Raw genomic sequence first — 17,294 nt, forward strand, 5'->3', positions numbered from 1 at the left:
AAAACATTTAAGATTTCTGATTTTTGTCAATATCTGTTTTTTCTGGAGATACTTCAGTATCCTCTTCCTTTATATCCTTTGTGATCTACTGTTATTCATTTACCTAAATTTTATGACAACTGAAATTATGATACTTGGAACAAGTAGAGAAATTGAATCAGAATCTTCAAAAGTAGGACAAAGATTTCCTTATATCCAAAAACAAGCTGTCAATGAAATCCTACAACCACTGCATGAACGGAGGATGGAATCATGGAAAGTCTTGTGCACGCCGATCAGCAAAAAGAGATGTAATGTCTGTCATCTCAGCACGTTAATAAGTCTCCCTCTCTTATTAACCTAAGTTATAAAATAGAATAGGGAAAGAAATTTTGTGTTTTGCTTATTGATCAACTCCAAATAAGTGAGACTAATACGTTAAGTTGAGAAATGCAACAGTCCTCTGAAACAATGTCTTGTACAGAAAAACTGAATATGGTGACCAAGCGGCTGTTGGAGACTGTACTATGACTCCACGAGTCGTGCAGTTTCCATTTTACACCTGGTTTTACAGTCAAGTCATAAACCTATTGCTAAAATTTTGCTCATCTTCTCAATTAGGAGTTGGGAAAACTTCAACCAAGAAAGAAAATGAGTGTGCATGGTACATCCGAGTATATAATAGACACCAATCATGGTTATATTGACGGAAAATTTTGATTTTTTATATTATAAAGTATTAATTATCTGTACCATGGTTAGATGTGCTTGTAGTGTACTTGAAGCACTTAGTAAGCTATTCAAACTTACATACCTTAATTAATAAAGACATAAATGATTGAATACCATGTGCAATGAACTTGTCTTGCCCTCTTTTTAATTAGGTGGTTAAATCATAATCATGAACATTATATTACGTGCATTGAACCTGTCTTTTTTTTAAAAAAAATATTTTAGAAAATTCTGAAAACTAGATCTGTAAAAGAACTAGACAAACTAGTAGAAATGTCAAATGTACATAGAACAAGTCAAAACAAAAATTTCACTGAAGAAAAAAACAATAGAAAATGTCAAAATTCCCCTGTTTTCTAAGTCTTTAGATCTCCCAAATCTATGAACATAATTACATAAACAAATGAAAATGTTAAAGATTAAAATTTCTGAAATTTAGATTATTATATAGCAGTGTAATATGCAAAGGATTAAAAAAAAATACAGTTAGTTCACACCCAAAATTAAAATGGATGAAGAAAAAAGAAAGTTAAAAACAAACCAACTAATTTTCACATAAATCTGGCTATTATGATACAGGAAGACCAAGAAAATTAGCAGCAGATTTAGCCATAATAGAAGCAAACTCATGAAAACTAATAACTCCATCACCATTCGCGTCGGCTTCATTGATCATCTCTGTTAACTCTCTGTATGTCAATGGCTGACCCATTTTAGCCATTGCTCCTGCAAGTTCTGCAGCTGTGATTACACCATTACCATCGCGATCGAATATTCTGAACACTTCCAACAACTGCCCTTGATTCACTAGTATTTCTTCCTTCATATCAGGCATAATTGCGCTTACTAGCTCATCAAATTCGATACTTCCGTTGCCATTTGAGTCCATTGAGGCTAGCATGACCTCTAGCTGATCACCTGATGGTTTAAGTCCTAAGGACCTTAGTAATGCAGCTAGCTCTAGCACTGTTATGCTGCCGTCTGAGTCCATGTCGAATCGTGTAAATATATCTCTTAGTTGCTTTATTTGATCAACCATGATGTGTTTTTTCTTTTTTCTATTTTCGTGGGTGATCAAGTTGTTATGTATGTGTATTTCAAACAATAACAATAACAAGCCGGTATGGAGCTCGTACGTACGTTGATGTACGTATAGGGATATCGAGAATAATGAAGGCGGTGCCGTGGTGGTAGTGGTGGTGAGAGGAAGAGATAAAGGGTTGTCCCAAAGAAGGGAGGAGGAGCATATAAAGGATGAATTTTTAAAGGGGAGGAAGTGGTTAATTCTGTTATGATAATTAAAGGGTGTATTTTTGACTAAGTGTAAATAATGTAATAATAGTTGTTTGGATAAAGTATAACATAAAGCGCGTCGGTGGATTTTATGGGTTGTTTTATTTAAATTCTTATTTATTTATTTATTATTTATTATATAATTTTATTTTATTTTTAACTTTTTGGTATTGAGTTGGTTGAATAGTGATCATTTTTGCACTAGTTGAGCAACTTGGCAAGTTCCTTGAAAGAAGTCATATTCTTAAAAATTTGTAAATATTGGTGATTTATTTGGGTTTAGTTTGTCTAAGATAAGATAGGAAAGGAAGGATGTTCATGCTAGGAAATAGTCATGATACTTCCCTAGTTCACCATGTATGTGTTGGATTTTTTTATTCTTTCTTTTCAATATGTTATGTAAGATAGATACATACAATACAAGTATACAACTATATAAGAAATTTATTTATTTATTTTTTTAAAAGGAAAGGTAAACAAAAAGTTAGGATATTTTTCTCTCAATATTATACCCTAACTTATAAGAGCAGTGATATAGAAAATCGACTTTATGTATCAACCTCCAACACTTTAAACCTTTTAAGATAGTTGACATTCACATTTATAGTATTTTTAAAAGTAAGAAACACTAGTTGATTTTAAAAAATAAAAAAAATAAAAAAAATAAAAAAATAAAAAAAAAAAAAAACTGAAAACTCTAGTTGATACCTTGACTTAAAGAACCAAGTAAGTGAGTCAATGGATAAGTTACTCTTTTTTTTTCTTTTTTTTTTTTAATAAGTGCTCAATTTCTCTTGTGTATATATGCCTATGCAAACCTTTGACTATTAACTTTATCAATAAGTATAAATTAAAATATAATAATTTTTTTCAAAAAATAATAAATAAATAATTTATAATAATTGAAATTAAATAATCTATTCGTTAAGACTATTCCAATAAGTTTCGAAAAATCAAAAACATTAGTCAAAAGTAGGTCAAGTGAAAAGTGTTATGGAGCACTTACTATTACTAGGGCGGCTACCGCAACTACTCATGTGATGTCCATATAGCTTTTTAATTGAAATTAAATAATCTATTCGTTGAGACTATTCCAATAAGTTTCAATAAATCATAAACATTAGTCAAAAGTAGGTCAAGTGAAAAGTGCTATGGAGCACTTACTATTACTAGGGCGGCTACCGCAGCTACTCATGTGATGTCCATATAGCTTTTTCGATTTATACAAATATATCCTGCGACAAATATTATAATAATCCTATAATATCTATCAGAATTTATGTCACACTTTTACTTATTGGTAGCATAAATAATGGGAAATAGGTAAACAAATACTCCCTTCATTCCTGAAAGTTTGACTCACTTTGCATTTGTACGGTTTCCTTGACCATTAATAACTTCGGTTATGTATAAGTAAAAATTTTAAAAAGTTGATATTTGAAAATTTTATTATTAGGGGAATCTAATAATATCAAAGTTGTTAATTCATGTTGATTGTATAAATCATCAAGTTATTTTATTTTGACCACAGAGTGAATCGAACTTTTAGGAACGGATGTAGTATTTTATTTGTAAGGTATAAATGATCGCACACTATTATTAAAGTTTAAAAAAGAAACAATTAACATTAATGAGACAAATAAGTAAATAAACATTTTATATGGTATTATTGTTAAACACTATTTATAAGATAGACTTATTTTAATTTTTTTTTTTTTTAAATAGCGAAAAAAACTGAGGGAGTAACATGAGCCCACAGGTTGTGGTGTTTGGGATGAATTCAAATTTTCTAATTCTTGTTGGTTTAGACATCCACATTTTATAGTACAACTAATTCTTTGATTGTTTTAGCAGTTGGACCAAACATAAATAAAGCTCAACTAATTTCATGTGTTGTAAGCTAGTTATTAGAGGTGTCAATTCGGATAACCGGATGGAGTTTGGGTCGGGTCTATTCGAGTCGGGTATGTTCGGGTCGGATATGTTCGTATCAAAATTATCCTTTTAACTCGGGTCGGGTCGGGTCGGATCAAATTCTGGTCATGGTCTATCGAGTCCGGGTTGGATACGGGTCGGGTCAACTTCAGATCGATTCACTTTCGGTTCGGATATATTTGGATCGGGTTTAAAACGAGTTTAGCCGGGTAACTTCGGGTCGGATGAATTTGGGTCGGGTTGATTTCGGTTCGGTCACGGTTCGGTCAATTTCAGTTCAATTCCTTTTTGTGTTTGGCTGGATTTTGGTCGAGTTGTCCAAATTCATATCCAAATAAGGTTATTTTTAAACTAGAGATATTGTTTAGTTTTTACCTTATTATTGGGTCAATATGATTATTAATTACGAAGCACGAAGTTTTAGTTTTCTCATTTGATCAAGTTATGTGTAATTTTTATCTTTGAGGAAAATTGAGATTGAATAATTATCGATGACTTATCATACATTCATACCTATATAAGTGACAAGTGAGACCGAGCTAGTGATATATTGACGAATAATAGTTACATAGGGTGATATATACAAAAATGTATGTCATTTTTTTTAGGTTATTACAAGTTTACAACTCTTCATCAATTGTACAATCATATGAGGCTATGAGTTCTGTACTATTAGTTTAGTTTATTACTGATTCAATTTTTTTAAGATATTTGTTAGAGTTGTTAGAATTACTTTATTACTAATTCAATTTAATTTGTATATTAAAAACTTGACATTATACATACTGATAGTTAATTGTTACTATGTAAATTCTTTTTTTTAAGCATAAATTATTGCATATGTATGTAGTGAGTATATAACCGTGCGATGTATAACGCCTATAATTCTACAATAATGCACAATTGTACTCTGCACTTTTAACCAATATAACAGAATGGGAGGAAATTGTACTCCGCACTTTTAACCAATATAAAAGAATTATTAGTTCATAAAATATAACAGAATGGGAGGAAATTCAATAAAAATGACAATAAGCTTTACGCAGCATTTAACTAGAGCTTTACAAGCAAATCAATTAACTCCCGCTTAATCTTTAGGTTCATTAGATTTTGTGGCATTTATTAAAGCTTAGAAAGTAAATTAATATAATTGATATGTACATGAAGTAAACTTAAGACTCTGTAGTATTTCTTTGTAGTAAAAAAGTTAACTTATTAATAATTAGTAAATATATAGTATAAGAACTTGAACAAAAAAGTAAATAATTAATTATGATTGGGTAAAATTCGGATCGGATAATAATCAAATCGAGTTAAAATCGGATCGGATTAATATCAGTTCGGGTCAAAAACAGATCGGATTAGATCGGTTATTTTTCGGGTCAATTTCGGATCGGGTTGAGCTCGAGTCGGGTCAAATCGGTGCCGGGTTAAGTTCATATCGGGTCAAGTTCGGATTCGGGTTGAGTTCACTTCGGTTATAGATCGGGTTTAGGTCTTGAATTTCTCGGATCAAATCGGATCGGTTACAGTTCGAAACGGATAATTTTTTTCGGGTCGGTTCGGTTTTGACACCTCTACTAGTTATTAGTAATTTATTTTTAACTATCTTTATTTTTGCAAAACCTTGTTAAGCTATCTTTTTAATCATCTAGTACTATGTTTTCAAGGCATGTATTGAGATCATGGGCCAATATTGGACCAATTGTATAAAACTATGTGTGACATTGTGCCTTTAAAATTATTAAAAGCTATTTTAAGTCGAAATTTTGAATCAAATTCAAAATTCCAAATTTAAATTAGATTGAATTGGATAAGATGTGAAATTTGAATCGGATTGGATTCAACATATGAAAATTGAATGTACGCACCTTCTTTTGAGTTGAACTGTGTTTATAATCCATGTTGTTTGTGATTCGCCCTTAACTATGTTGTTTAGGTGAGTGAGGCACACACGTTTAATGTTGGTGAGTTGTCATTTTAAAGAGTGCATAATGAACACCGTATCCCGAGTGCATAACCAAGCATTATAAACTCAGCCTGGAATATTTTCAGCACCGTACATACTACATAGATATCCAATCATTTATATATGCAAACAACCACATTTATCTTCAAATCCATTATATTATAATCTTCAATCTTCATATAAATTTATATATACAATGTTCATCATATCATTGCAATAGATAACACTACATCTAAAAAAACTTACACAAGGACAATGCTAGATCTCAAGCAGTACAGTAGGCAGCTTGCATTGGTCTAGTAGAATTCCTAACTTGTGAGTCGTGACCATGAAATCACAAGTTCGGAACCTTGATCTTCTCCATACCCTAAGGATCTAGCCTGCTAATCTGGATCGAGTTGACATGTGAAGGTTTCGTCGCATTGTGATCCTTCATTTAACCTCCAAATGAATTGACAATGAAAAATTCTCATGTTCCATCCTTTAATTGGATACATTTTAAAACAAAACATGTAACAAAAACTATGTTTATTTTACTACTTAATTAATCATACCTTGAATCATCCATATACAAAACACATTCCCAGTTAGACTCTTCATATTTCTAATTGCCATTTTCATCAGCAAGAGGAGGAGCAACAGCAGCCACCTTCCCACCTCTAACACCTCCAACATCAGCACCCCTAGCAAAAGGCCAACGCCAACGTCGTTTAAGCCACCCGAAACAGGATCCCCTGTACTTGATACTCTCTAGGGGAGTCTCTTCCTTCCCTAGCCAAAACCTACCAACAAGACATGAAATTATTGCTAGAACAGCCAACACAGACATAACAGCAAAAAATGGACCTATCGATCCTTTGTTGTTGTAGTCGTTGTTGTTATTGTTATTATTATTGTTATTGTTATTGTTACGCCACACATTGTTGTTCGGTACAACTTGTGTGTATGGCACATCCCCTTGCATTTGGGGTTGTTCTTGATTAGGTAAATTTGATATTGTTGTTGCCATTTTTTTTTTTTTTTGTAATATCGGATCATAAAATTTATTGTCTATTTATACAAAAATTAGATGACAAAATTTTTAAAGGTTTGTTTTATTTTATTGTAATAAAAGTGGCAAAACAGACTTTATATTACTAGTGCTATACTTGTTAACTTTTTCTTTATGAAGGGAATGGAATACCACATGCATGGAGTCATGGAGTTACATATCTAAGTAATCAAACTATCTTTTTTATCCACTTTTCTTTTTGCTTTTGCTAGCCAAGTCTCATGGCATTCACCTGTTTTTCTAACTTGAAAAGACAAGAGAAAAATTTAAGAGAATATTCCATCTTTTATTGAGTGAGGTGGAAATCTATCCTCCCATGTGATTAACTCTCATTGATTATTCTCTCGCTCCGAATTAGCTAGCATAATTTATAGGGGTGTCAATTCGGTTAAACAGTTCGGGTTTGGGTTGGGTTTATCAGTTTCGGGTTATAACGGGTCGGTTTATAACGGATTGAAATAATAAACGGGTCGGTTTGGGTCGGTTTTGAAAATTATCGGGTCAGTTCGGTTTGGTTTTTTTAATTGCAGTTTCTACTCGGATCGGGTCCTTATCGGGTCGGGTTCTAGTCGGTTCGGGTCATAATCAATTTGGGTTGAACTGGGTCGGTTTGAAAACGGGTTTAGCCCATTTAATGTGGGTTTCGGTTAAAAACAGTTCGGGTCTTAATCAGGACGGGTCGTAATTGGTTCGGGTCATAATCAGTTTGGGTTTAACTAGGTCGGTTCGAAAATGGGTTTCGATTCAAAATAGATCGGGTGAAATCGGGTCCAACCATTATCGTTTCGGTTATAATCGGTTTAGATTGAACTTGGTTGGTTTGAAAACGAGTTTACCCAATTTGAAACGGGTTTCTAATCAAATCATATCGGGTTAAAATTGAGTCGGATGATTATCGAGTCGAATTAGTCATAAAATGGGTAGGAACGAGTCATGTTATAATCAAGTCAAGTCATAAATAAGTTGGGTTTATCGAGTAGTGGGTTGAAACAGATTAGATCATAAACATATTGGGTAACAGGTTGTAAATGACTCAGTCATAACGGGTTACGGGTTTTAAACGGTTTGGTCATAACGGGCTACGGGTCGTAAACGGTTCGGTCACAACGGGTTACGGGTTGGAACGATATAGGTTTATCGGATTTTTATCGGGTTTTAACGGTTTTCGATTTAAAACGGGTCGGGTTACTATCGGGTTTAAACGTAATCGGTTTGCGTTGCTTTCAGTTTCGGGTTGTAACGGTTTGGCTTGATAACGGGTCGGGTTAGTAACGGTTTGCACAAATTCGATTTAGTTCAGTTTCGGTTTGGAAAAAATTGGGTCGGGTCAGTTTTCGGTTTCCAAAAAACGGGTTTTAAACAGTTCAGTTCCTTTTCGGATCGGTTCGAAACAGTCGGGTTTAACGGTTCGGGTCAGAAACTGACAGCTCTAATAATTTAATTCGGCACACATGTCAATACACAATATATGATGTAACTTGTACTATCATACTGTTAGATTATGTGATGTTTAACCATAACTTCAGCTCATATATACAAGGGGTGGAGAGCCGAAGAGGTTGTGAATACTGTAAAGAATATTTTAGTGAAATTACAATTGTTTGTCACCTTGAAGTATGAATTGGTTTGAGAAATCTAAACAATGTGATTACTAATTCCAAACAAGATAATAGAAGGGATGTTATAGATAATTGGGATTAATTAGTTCAAAAGATAGTTATGTCCTTTATACATGTAAGTTAACCTTTTTAATAAACTTTCTTCTTGTGTATGTAGTTTCATCATGTTTCATGTTAGTGACTAGCAATTAACAATTAACAGTTAAGCAATTTCCTAATCAAAAGAAATATTGTTGGACGTGTAAAGGGAATTGAAACTCAGGCACCTGTTGTCTTTACTTAGCCATCAAGATTTTTCTATAGAGATGAAATTCTTTCTAGTTATATTCATTTTCTTTATATCTTTTTATAATTAATACTTAGTATATAATTATATAATACAAATTGTTAGAACATCATGGATTATACATTATGTTACTGATTTTCTTTATATCATTGTACATTAACTACACTGAGAGTGAGGGATAGCTCAAGTGGTTAGAGCTCCCCTCCCGATTCCAGGAGATTCTGGGATCGATTCTCATCCCGCCCTTGTGGCTCTCTAAACACCAAAAAAAAATTTGTACATTAACTACACTACTAAATACGTATAACTAATGAATTTTTAACTAAAAATAAAAACCTAACGTAAGTATAATCTTTACATACAAATTATAAATGATGGTGAAAGTGAAATTTGTGAAAAGTATCAAATATCACAACCATAAAGAAATTAGGTGATGATAAAACCCTACCCTTGATGAGTCTATTTTATATATATTTTTATTCCCCGTCCCGGTTATATTTGTGCTTATTTGAGCTCTGCGGAGCTATTTTTATTACTAATATACGTTTTTTAGTGTTTTTGTAGAGTTAGTATTATTTTATAGGAATTTGCAGATTTATGACGATTCCCGAGCCTATTGAGCTACTCCAAAGATATTGGAGTCGGATCGTATTTTATGACTGTATATTTTGAGACCAAGGCCGAGTTAAAGGAATTTAGTTCGATGATTTAATGAAGAGGTCAAAGGTTTTAATACTATTATTCACGTACCAAATCATTATCATGGACCATGTGAAACAAGGAAATAAATTGGGCCGAGGTAATTAAGCCCAAATCGAAACCTACAAAGCCTGGTAAATGGACAGTTAGTATTATGTGCACCATGGTGCACCTAGAAATAGGTGTACCACGACTATACTTTTGAACATTTAGTAAAAAAAATTGAACATTTTACAAAAAATGAACATTTAGTAAAAAGAATATGAACACGTCACAAAAATTGAACACAAACATGCAATTTTTATGTTCATATTTTATCAAGAAATATTCATTTTGTATACATTAAATGTTCAGTTTATATTACAAAACTATTGAATTATTACGAGTTAGTTCAAAATTTGTCTGACTCGTAATAATTCAAAATTTGCGATTATTCAGATTTTTTTACTAAATGTTCAAAAAAATTTATTGTTCATACTTTTTTTACTAAAAGTTCAAAATTATAGGCGTGGTGCATTGCGATTGTTCAGATTTTTTTACTAAATGTTCAAAATTGTGATGTTCAGATTTTTTAATTAAATGTTCAAAATTCTTGATTGTTCAGATTTCTTTTACTAAATGTTCAAAAGTATAGGCATGATGCATTGCAATTGTTCAAAATTTTTAACTAAATATTCAAAATTTGCAATGTTCAGTTGTTTTTACTACATGTTCAACATTTGCAATTGTTCAGATTTTTTTTACTGGTTGTTCAAAAGTATAGGCGTGGTGCACCTAGAAATAGGTGCACCATGGTGCATCTTAAAATTTGCCGTAAATGGATAGGCTCGATCTCCTTGGCCCTACTCCAACTGACCGATTTTAATGCCTTGCACCAAGTTCACGCAACTTTTGTCGGTGGAGATTAAAAGTTAAGTTGATTGGAAATCAACTTGTTTTTCCTTCCTTATAAAAGGAGGAAGTACGTAGGTTTTAGAGGAGGAAATTTTATTAGTTTTGTTTTAAGTTTGTTAATTTTCTTTCTTAGTTTAGTTTTAGTTTTATTAATTTGTTATTAGTTTTAGTTTAGTTTTCTTTTCTCTTTCTCTCTCTAACTTTTCTCTCTCTCTCTCTCCTTTTAATTAAACTCTTAGTCTTACTTTCTCTCTTGTTTCTCTCTCTACAACTCTTGATTTAATTCCATCCTTTATTAATTCTCTTTCCTTGATCATATCTTGTTTAATTGCTTTGTTTAATTTAGATTTAATTATGTGTGAGTAGTTCTATTTCTAGGGTTTGTGGGATCCATAAATAATATGAAGGGGTAATTTATTGTTGTTAATTATCAATGCTAGATTAATTTCCTATTGATTGATTTAATGCTCTGTGACTAGATTTGCGCAGATCTTTTATGCATGAGTTTAACAATATTGATTCGAGATTCGACAGATGAGAATTAAAGTTTAATAGGTCTAGTTTCAATAGGCAGGTTAATTTATAAATGGTTAAGTCGAGATTCGAGAGATGAGATTTAATACCGGTAAATTAATTCTGTGATTGTAATACGTAGCGAAAGCCCTTTATGATCTGATTAATTTATGCATTGATGATTGATTATTATGTTTTACCCTGGAATATTATTTATTAGTGAACCTATGCCCTACGCCTTTTATTCATTGTTTCTCCTCCTACTTTTATTCTTTCCCACTTTTACTCTTAGTAGTTTAGTTTCCTTCAATTATTATATTTTGGTTACTTTATAATCTAGATTATATTAATTAATTAGGAATAGAAAGACTCGTTTCTCTATGGATTCGACCCTACTTCCCTATCTACATTAGTTAGAGGATTTAGGAATTACTTTTGATTAGGGGATACGACGACTTTACCCTGTCAACCCTATCTCTCCTCTCTCTAAAACCCTAGCCTCCGTTATTGAATATTGGAGGGACTTCCATCAATTTTTATCGATGGAAAGCTCCAATCGTTTGTTTTTGTGTGCTTTTTCTATTGTTTTAGGTTTATAATAACTCTTCCTCTTCTAGGAGGAATTTTTCTCTCTCGAAAGACAGGGTTTTTCTTCTTCTTTAGGAGGATTTGGCTTCTTCGAAAAACCGGGTTTTTTCTTCTCTCTTTTGATGGAGGATTTGCTTTTTTATTTAATGGGTTGCTATAGAGTTGTTTCATGGGTAAAAATTTGTGCGGGATCAAAAAAGAGATTATTTCGATTACAATATAATCTAGCAAATCAAACGGAAAATTTATGCACGGCTACAACATATCGATAGACCCCTCGCCTATGAAGGCTGTAAAACACAACGATATGAAAGAGGGTATAAAGATTAAAGATTGTACAATTTGGAACAACGATCGTAGCTTTGCTTATGGAATGTTTGATTCAATTATTATGTATTCATTAGATAAAAAAATCTCTTTGTAGATGTCGTATAACTTTATTTATGAATCAATTTTATTTCAAAAAAAAAAATAAAAAAAAATTAGGTGATACGTTTTGCAATTTACATAACGCTAGGAGACTTTATGATGAGCTCGTTAATTAAGTAAGAAATGTAAGAAAACAATCACTTCTTAAAACTTAAAGAAACATGTTCTCAAAATGTGTAATCATCCTTTTGGTATACACATACACAATAGGCTGTGTATGATTGGTTTAAAGTAGCACTTGCATTCATCACATATAGATTGAAGTCTCAGATTTTCTAACCACCATTTTTGTTTCGAATTCAAATAGGTCATTTCTGTTAAGATATATTTTGGACACAACTAGCTTTTGGCTTGGGTAATGTCACTAACTCACTAATAGTAAGTATTACTTAATCTTAAATGGGTTGAAAATAGGAAAATATTAGTTTGATACTATAACGGACTAACGGTACAACAACAAAACCAAGCCATCCACGAACCAAGCTTTATGTACATTCTTTGTATATGGTTAGTTAAAAAATAAAATGATAAGAAATAACATGCAATATATGTAACGGAAAATATTGGTCCATACGAAGTATAACTTAATTATTACTCGTTAAAAATAAAAATAAATAAAAAATAAAAAACCTTAATTATTGCTAAATACTTCCTCTGTTTTCTTTTACTTGCAACACTTCCTAAAAAGGAAATGTCACAATACTTGTAATACACTATAAAAGGAAAGTTAATTTAGGGATAAATTATATTATTTCCCTTATTTAAAACACATGACCCACTAAATTAAACTCCTAACAACCACTCATCCTATTTTAAAGTTTATTATATCACGTAAACCTCACCTTTCTTAATAACCGCGCTAAAGGGTGTGTTGCATCTAAAAGAAAACGGAGGAAGTAGTAGTAAGGTAATTATTATTGAGGGTTCGCCTTTAAAGAAAAGGGTCATGAACTCATGGTTAATAATGGCGGATATGATTAGAATTTAGCAACCACATTAGCATTTAGTACTGTAGCCACTACAAGAGGTTAGGAATGTTGTACTTTTCAATTCGATAAGGAAAAAAAAAAAAAAAAAAAAATCTCAACAAGCAGCAGGGTCTTTCATAAAGGTCCTAGGATCAGAATTTCCCAATTCTTAAAATGAGGGGAAAAATTATGCCAGCAAAGATAACAGAATCTCATATAATAAGATTGCCATTAATAGATACGGAGTACTGTTTTTGTTATAAATATGCCCCAACTCTACACAAGAGATAGCAACAAGATTCTGACTGGACAAACTGTAGTTTTCACTATACTTTTAAGTTCCCAAATTTCTCCGACTTTCACTTGAAGCTGATTTCAGCACCCGAACAACCTGAGCAAGACATAAAGATGCAAATGTGCAACGATTGAAACCCAGAATATGACAGTTCGTTGAATTCTCTTTTTGTATAGGCCTACAAGATATCACAATTTATTTTGTGCACAAGGGTGTACCAATAATTGTGATTCCGTTAAGGTGTGTGGAGGGGTGTCTCTTGTGTGTAGTCCTGCCAGTGCATGACTAACGCCCCTCCACATATCCTGCCAGTGCATAACGAATGCCCCAACACCGTTCTTGGAACTCCTGAGTGTAGCTTCTACCAGTATATTCTAATTCTAAAGCAATAATACTACATACAATCCTCTTTGCTCTCTGTTTCCCAAATGCCTTAAATCAATCACTGCACAACTTAATTGATTCAAATTCTAAATCAAATCAAGAATGTGAGCAGAACGAAAAATATTTAATCCTACAAAGTCATGAACAAGAAAACATGCAACAGTATGACTGCAGTCTGCAGCATCTGAAGTTCAACCATTTCTCTTCTCATCATCTTATAGATTTTCCAGTTAGCTACAATCGCACAACTCGAAAAATAACATATAACAACTTCATGACGTTGACCTATTCCCCTCTTTACAATTCTCAATTCATCTAGTAATAACACTGATAATAACAGATGCTGAAATTCACGACTGGTTAAATTCATGAGTTCATGACAAGGCTTAATTCAATATGGAAACCCAAATTCATAAAGAAGTTCATTTCAATGTACTCCGTAATATAAACAAGTCAAACAATCAGAGTGATCTAAGTATCCAACATAACTAAACATGTGCCAAGCATCGATCACAAGAAATACAATAAAGAGATTTCAACTAGCTTTCAAAACTTCATTCAAGAGCGAATCTTAAAACACACATGGTACAGATAACCTAGCCTGTCCACCAAAATCAGACTTGGGCCGATTCACAAAAAGCTAGATGTTTTTTTATTGAATAGATTCCTGATTGTAGCCCTAATTTGTTATGCTCATTGTTTGATCAACTACATAGTTATATGTTAATGGCATAAAGTTCATAGGGTAAGCTAAATGAAATTGACAAATATCATCAAGGACATAAGCTCAACTATGTACACAAAAAACAGATCAAAATCATACAAGATAGAAGCAAGACAACCGATTGTACAGGTCCAAACCATACATACCCTTAGACCAGCCACCAAGTAAAAAAAAAAAACCCTTTAGAATTAGAAGTTTTAAACAATCATAAGAGTAACAAATAAGCAAATACATCATAATTAATCTCAATTACATATCAGCCTCCCTCAATCATATATCTCAATTACAACAATGGTCTCTCACATACTTCTTTACAAGCATCAACTGATTCAAGGTAAGGACATATACATCTAAACCCAAAAACGAAACGATTGGATCCAATACAAGGTATACTTCTTGTCTAGGCTACTCCAAAATCAAGATATCAACAAACTAAAACCAAATCCAATAATTCTAGACAGCCAACTACATGAATACCAAATGGTCCTACAAACAACCAATACTAACAAAATATTATCAACTAATCAAAGATTATATGATCATCATTGAATAAAACTATACTATTCACAGCATCATAACATAAATGATTTAGTCTGGAATATACAAGTAAATTCCTAATTAATCAAAAAAACCCACCAATACAATGCTATATTAGATAAAATAAAACTGTTATAAAGCGCTGGATGCAGAGGTTTATCGATCGATTGCTGCAATGAATGTACAAGAATACCCAGTTCAGAAACAGATCGATGAACCGCTGCCTCCAGTGCCCTTAACTCGATTTTATCACAGATTTTTAAAAAAAATAATCCAGTAAATAAATAAAAATAAAAAATAAAAATAAAAAGTTAAACCCAATGCAAAATTAAAGAAATTAATTGATCAACAAAAATCATCTTCATAAACCCAGATCTCAAAATCAATATTAATAAACATGAAAAGGGATTAAACAGATAAAGTGTAACATATTATTAATAACATATTAAGCTATATAAAATTTAATAGATCAAGGCTTATAAAAATAATAAAGTCAAAAATTATAAATATATAATGCTAATTTGACTAAATGAATAAATTGAGAAAAGAGACTTATCTTATAATTATGAATATTTATAGGAAGGAAATTGGAATAACTAAAGAATGACTCTTGATTCTTGAAGGTGGGAAGTGCGTCATTTTTTACGCCTTTTCTGCTTAAAATTTTTAAATTACAAGAAAAAAAAAAAAATGCTCTTTGTCAAGGAGGAGGTGAAGTGGATCTTAAGGGCAGGTGCCTTACCTTTTAAGGGCACATTCTAAATTTACCAAATTACCCCTTGTACCTCTTTTTTTTTTTTTTTTTTTTTTGACAAAATACCTCTTATATTTGGTGTTGCATTTGTGTAATCTTGAGTGGTACACTTATTTTTGTATTACTACCTCCGTTTCTTATTATATGCAAGTACAACAATAGAATATTTTATATCTTACAAATAATACCCCTTTGTTGCACATAATAAGAAAGTCAAGAAACGGAGGTAGTAGAAGTTTAGAACCAACCCTTTTATGCTAAATTTGGGTAACTAATTGTATGGAAGATTTATGCAACTTTATAGATCAAAGACCTAACATTTAGGTGTAAATGTTTGTTTAATTGATTTACATAACTTTGATGTTGGATAAATGTATTTGCAACTTTAATGATCAAAGACCCAACATTTAGGTGTAGACGTTATTGTTTTGCATAACTTTGATTTTTGGTAGGAGGAGTTATAAAGAATATTACAAAGCATTTGGGAGTTAAAGTTATTTTTCCCATGAACTGCACAAAGTCGTAGCAAGGGGAGGGCAGCTGGGGCGGCTGCCGGCCCCAAAATAAATACTACATCCGTTTCATATTTTTTTGCAACTTTGTAATATTTTATATCACAAAAAATACCCAAAGTTGCAAAAAATATGAAGCGGAGGTAGTACTTCATACTAAGTAGTACTCCCTCCGTTTTTAAATACTTGCACCATTTCTCTTGGACCCGCATGTCGATGCTAATCTTTGATCACTAATATCTTTAATTATTAATAGGTATAACTTCTAATAATTGAAAATTAATAATTTATTCATTGAGATAATTCCAACAAGTACCCACACGACTATATTTTTTTTTATGTATAAATCACAAACATTAGTCAAAGTAGGATAAATGAATAGTGCAAAAAATAGAAATGGAGCAAGTATTTAAAAACGGAGGGAGTATTACTTATATATACATTTGAAAAAAAAAAAAAAAGAAAGAAAGAAAGAAAGCAACAAGTGTGTATTGTACAACACAACAATAGTAGTGTAGAGTTCCAAAATATCAAATGGCATATTTGGTCAACGTATTTCTCCCCTAATTTTTTGCCCAAATTATTCACTTTCCTAAGTGAATTTAATTAACAAAAAAAAAATGTCATTACTTTTAATTGTACCCTATTTTTGGTAATTTTATTTTTCAAATGCATCTCATTACAATTTTCAGTTAGTTAAATTTCTTCTCTTTCGCGATTCAATTGAAGATGAAAACTATAATAAACTGTCCTTTTACTCTTCAATTTTCAACGGAAATTTATCTAATTATATATAATTCTTCTTACATACCTTACTTTTTTTTTTGAACAGTGCATGCACGACTTTATTCATCAAGATCTCTTCTTTGTATTAAATTATATTTTTCTTAACGGTTCGGCTGGTGTAATTACTTCAACGAGAGTTACGGGAATGTAATTTAAATGTTTTATGAAATTTGATGTTTTTAAAGATTATTAACCATAATATAATATGCATTTTCATTTTGCATACCCAATTTTTAAAAATTTTATATAGTATACGTGAATTAGGGTCCCGATTTAAGTTTTTGCCCCATGCCACCGAAATCTCAGAAACGGGCCTGGAACTGCATCAAATGTAACAATATTGTCAG

The 17,294-nt window shown here is 31.9% G+C and overlaps 1 protein-coding gene and 1 pseudogene across 1 annotated transcript; both read right to left on the reverse strand.

Moving 5' to 3' along the window:
- Positions 1–1,121: 1,121 nt before the first annotated feature.
- On the reverse strand, positions 1,122–1,997 carry LOC145587753 (putative calcium-binding protein CML16 pseudogene; annotated as a pseudogene).
- A 4,515-nt stretch (positions 1,998–6,512) lies between these two features.
- Positions 6,513–6,917, reverse strand: LOC145575676 (uncharacterized). Its single transcript, XM_081633501.1, has one exon. The coding sequence runs from the start codon at positions 6,915–6,917 to the stop codon at positions 6,513–6,515; it is 405 nt and encodes a 134-aa protein (XP_081489627.1).
- Positions 6,918–17,294: the final 10,377 nt, after the last annotated feature.

Source organism: Chenopodium album, chromosome 2, assembly GCF_948465745.1.
Source record: "Chenopodium album chromosome 2, dcCheAlbu1.1, whole genome shotgun sequence".
Taxonomy (NCBI): Eukaryota; Viridiplantae; Streptophyta; class Magnoliopsida; order Caryophyllales; family Amaranthaceae; genus Chenopodium; species Chenopodium album.

What these genes read in the sequence shown, in the direction of transcription:
- LOC145575676 (XM_081633501.1), bottom strand. Translation starts at nt 6,917, where the DNA reads ATGGCAACAACAATATCAAATTTACCTAATCAAGAACAACCCCAAATG.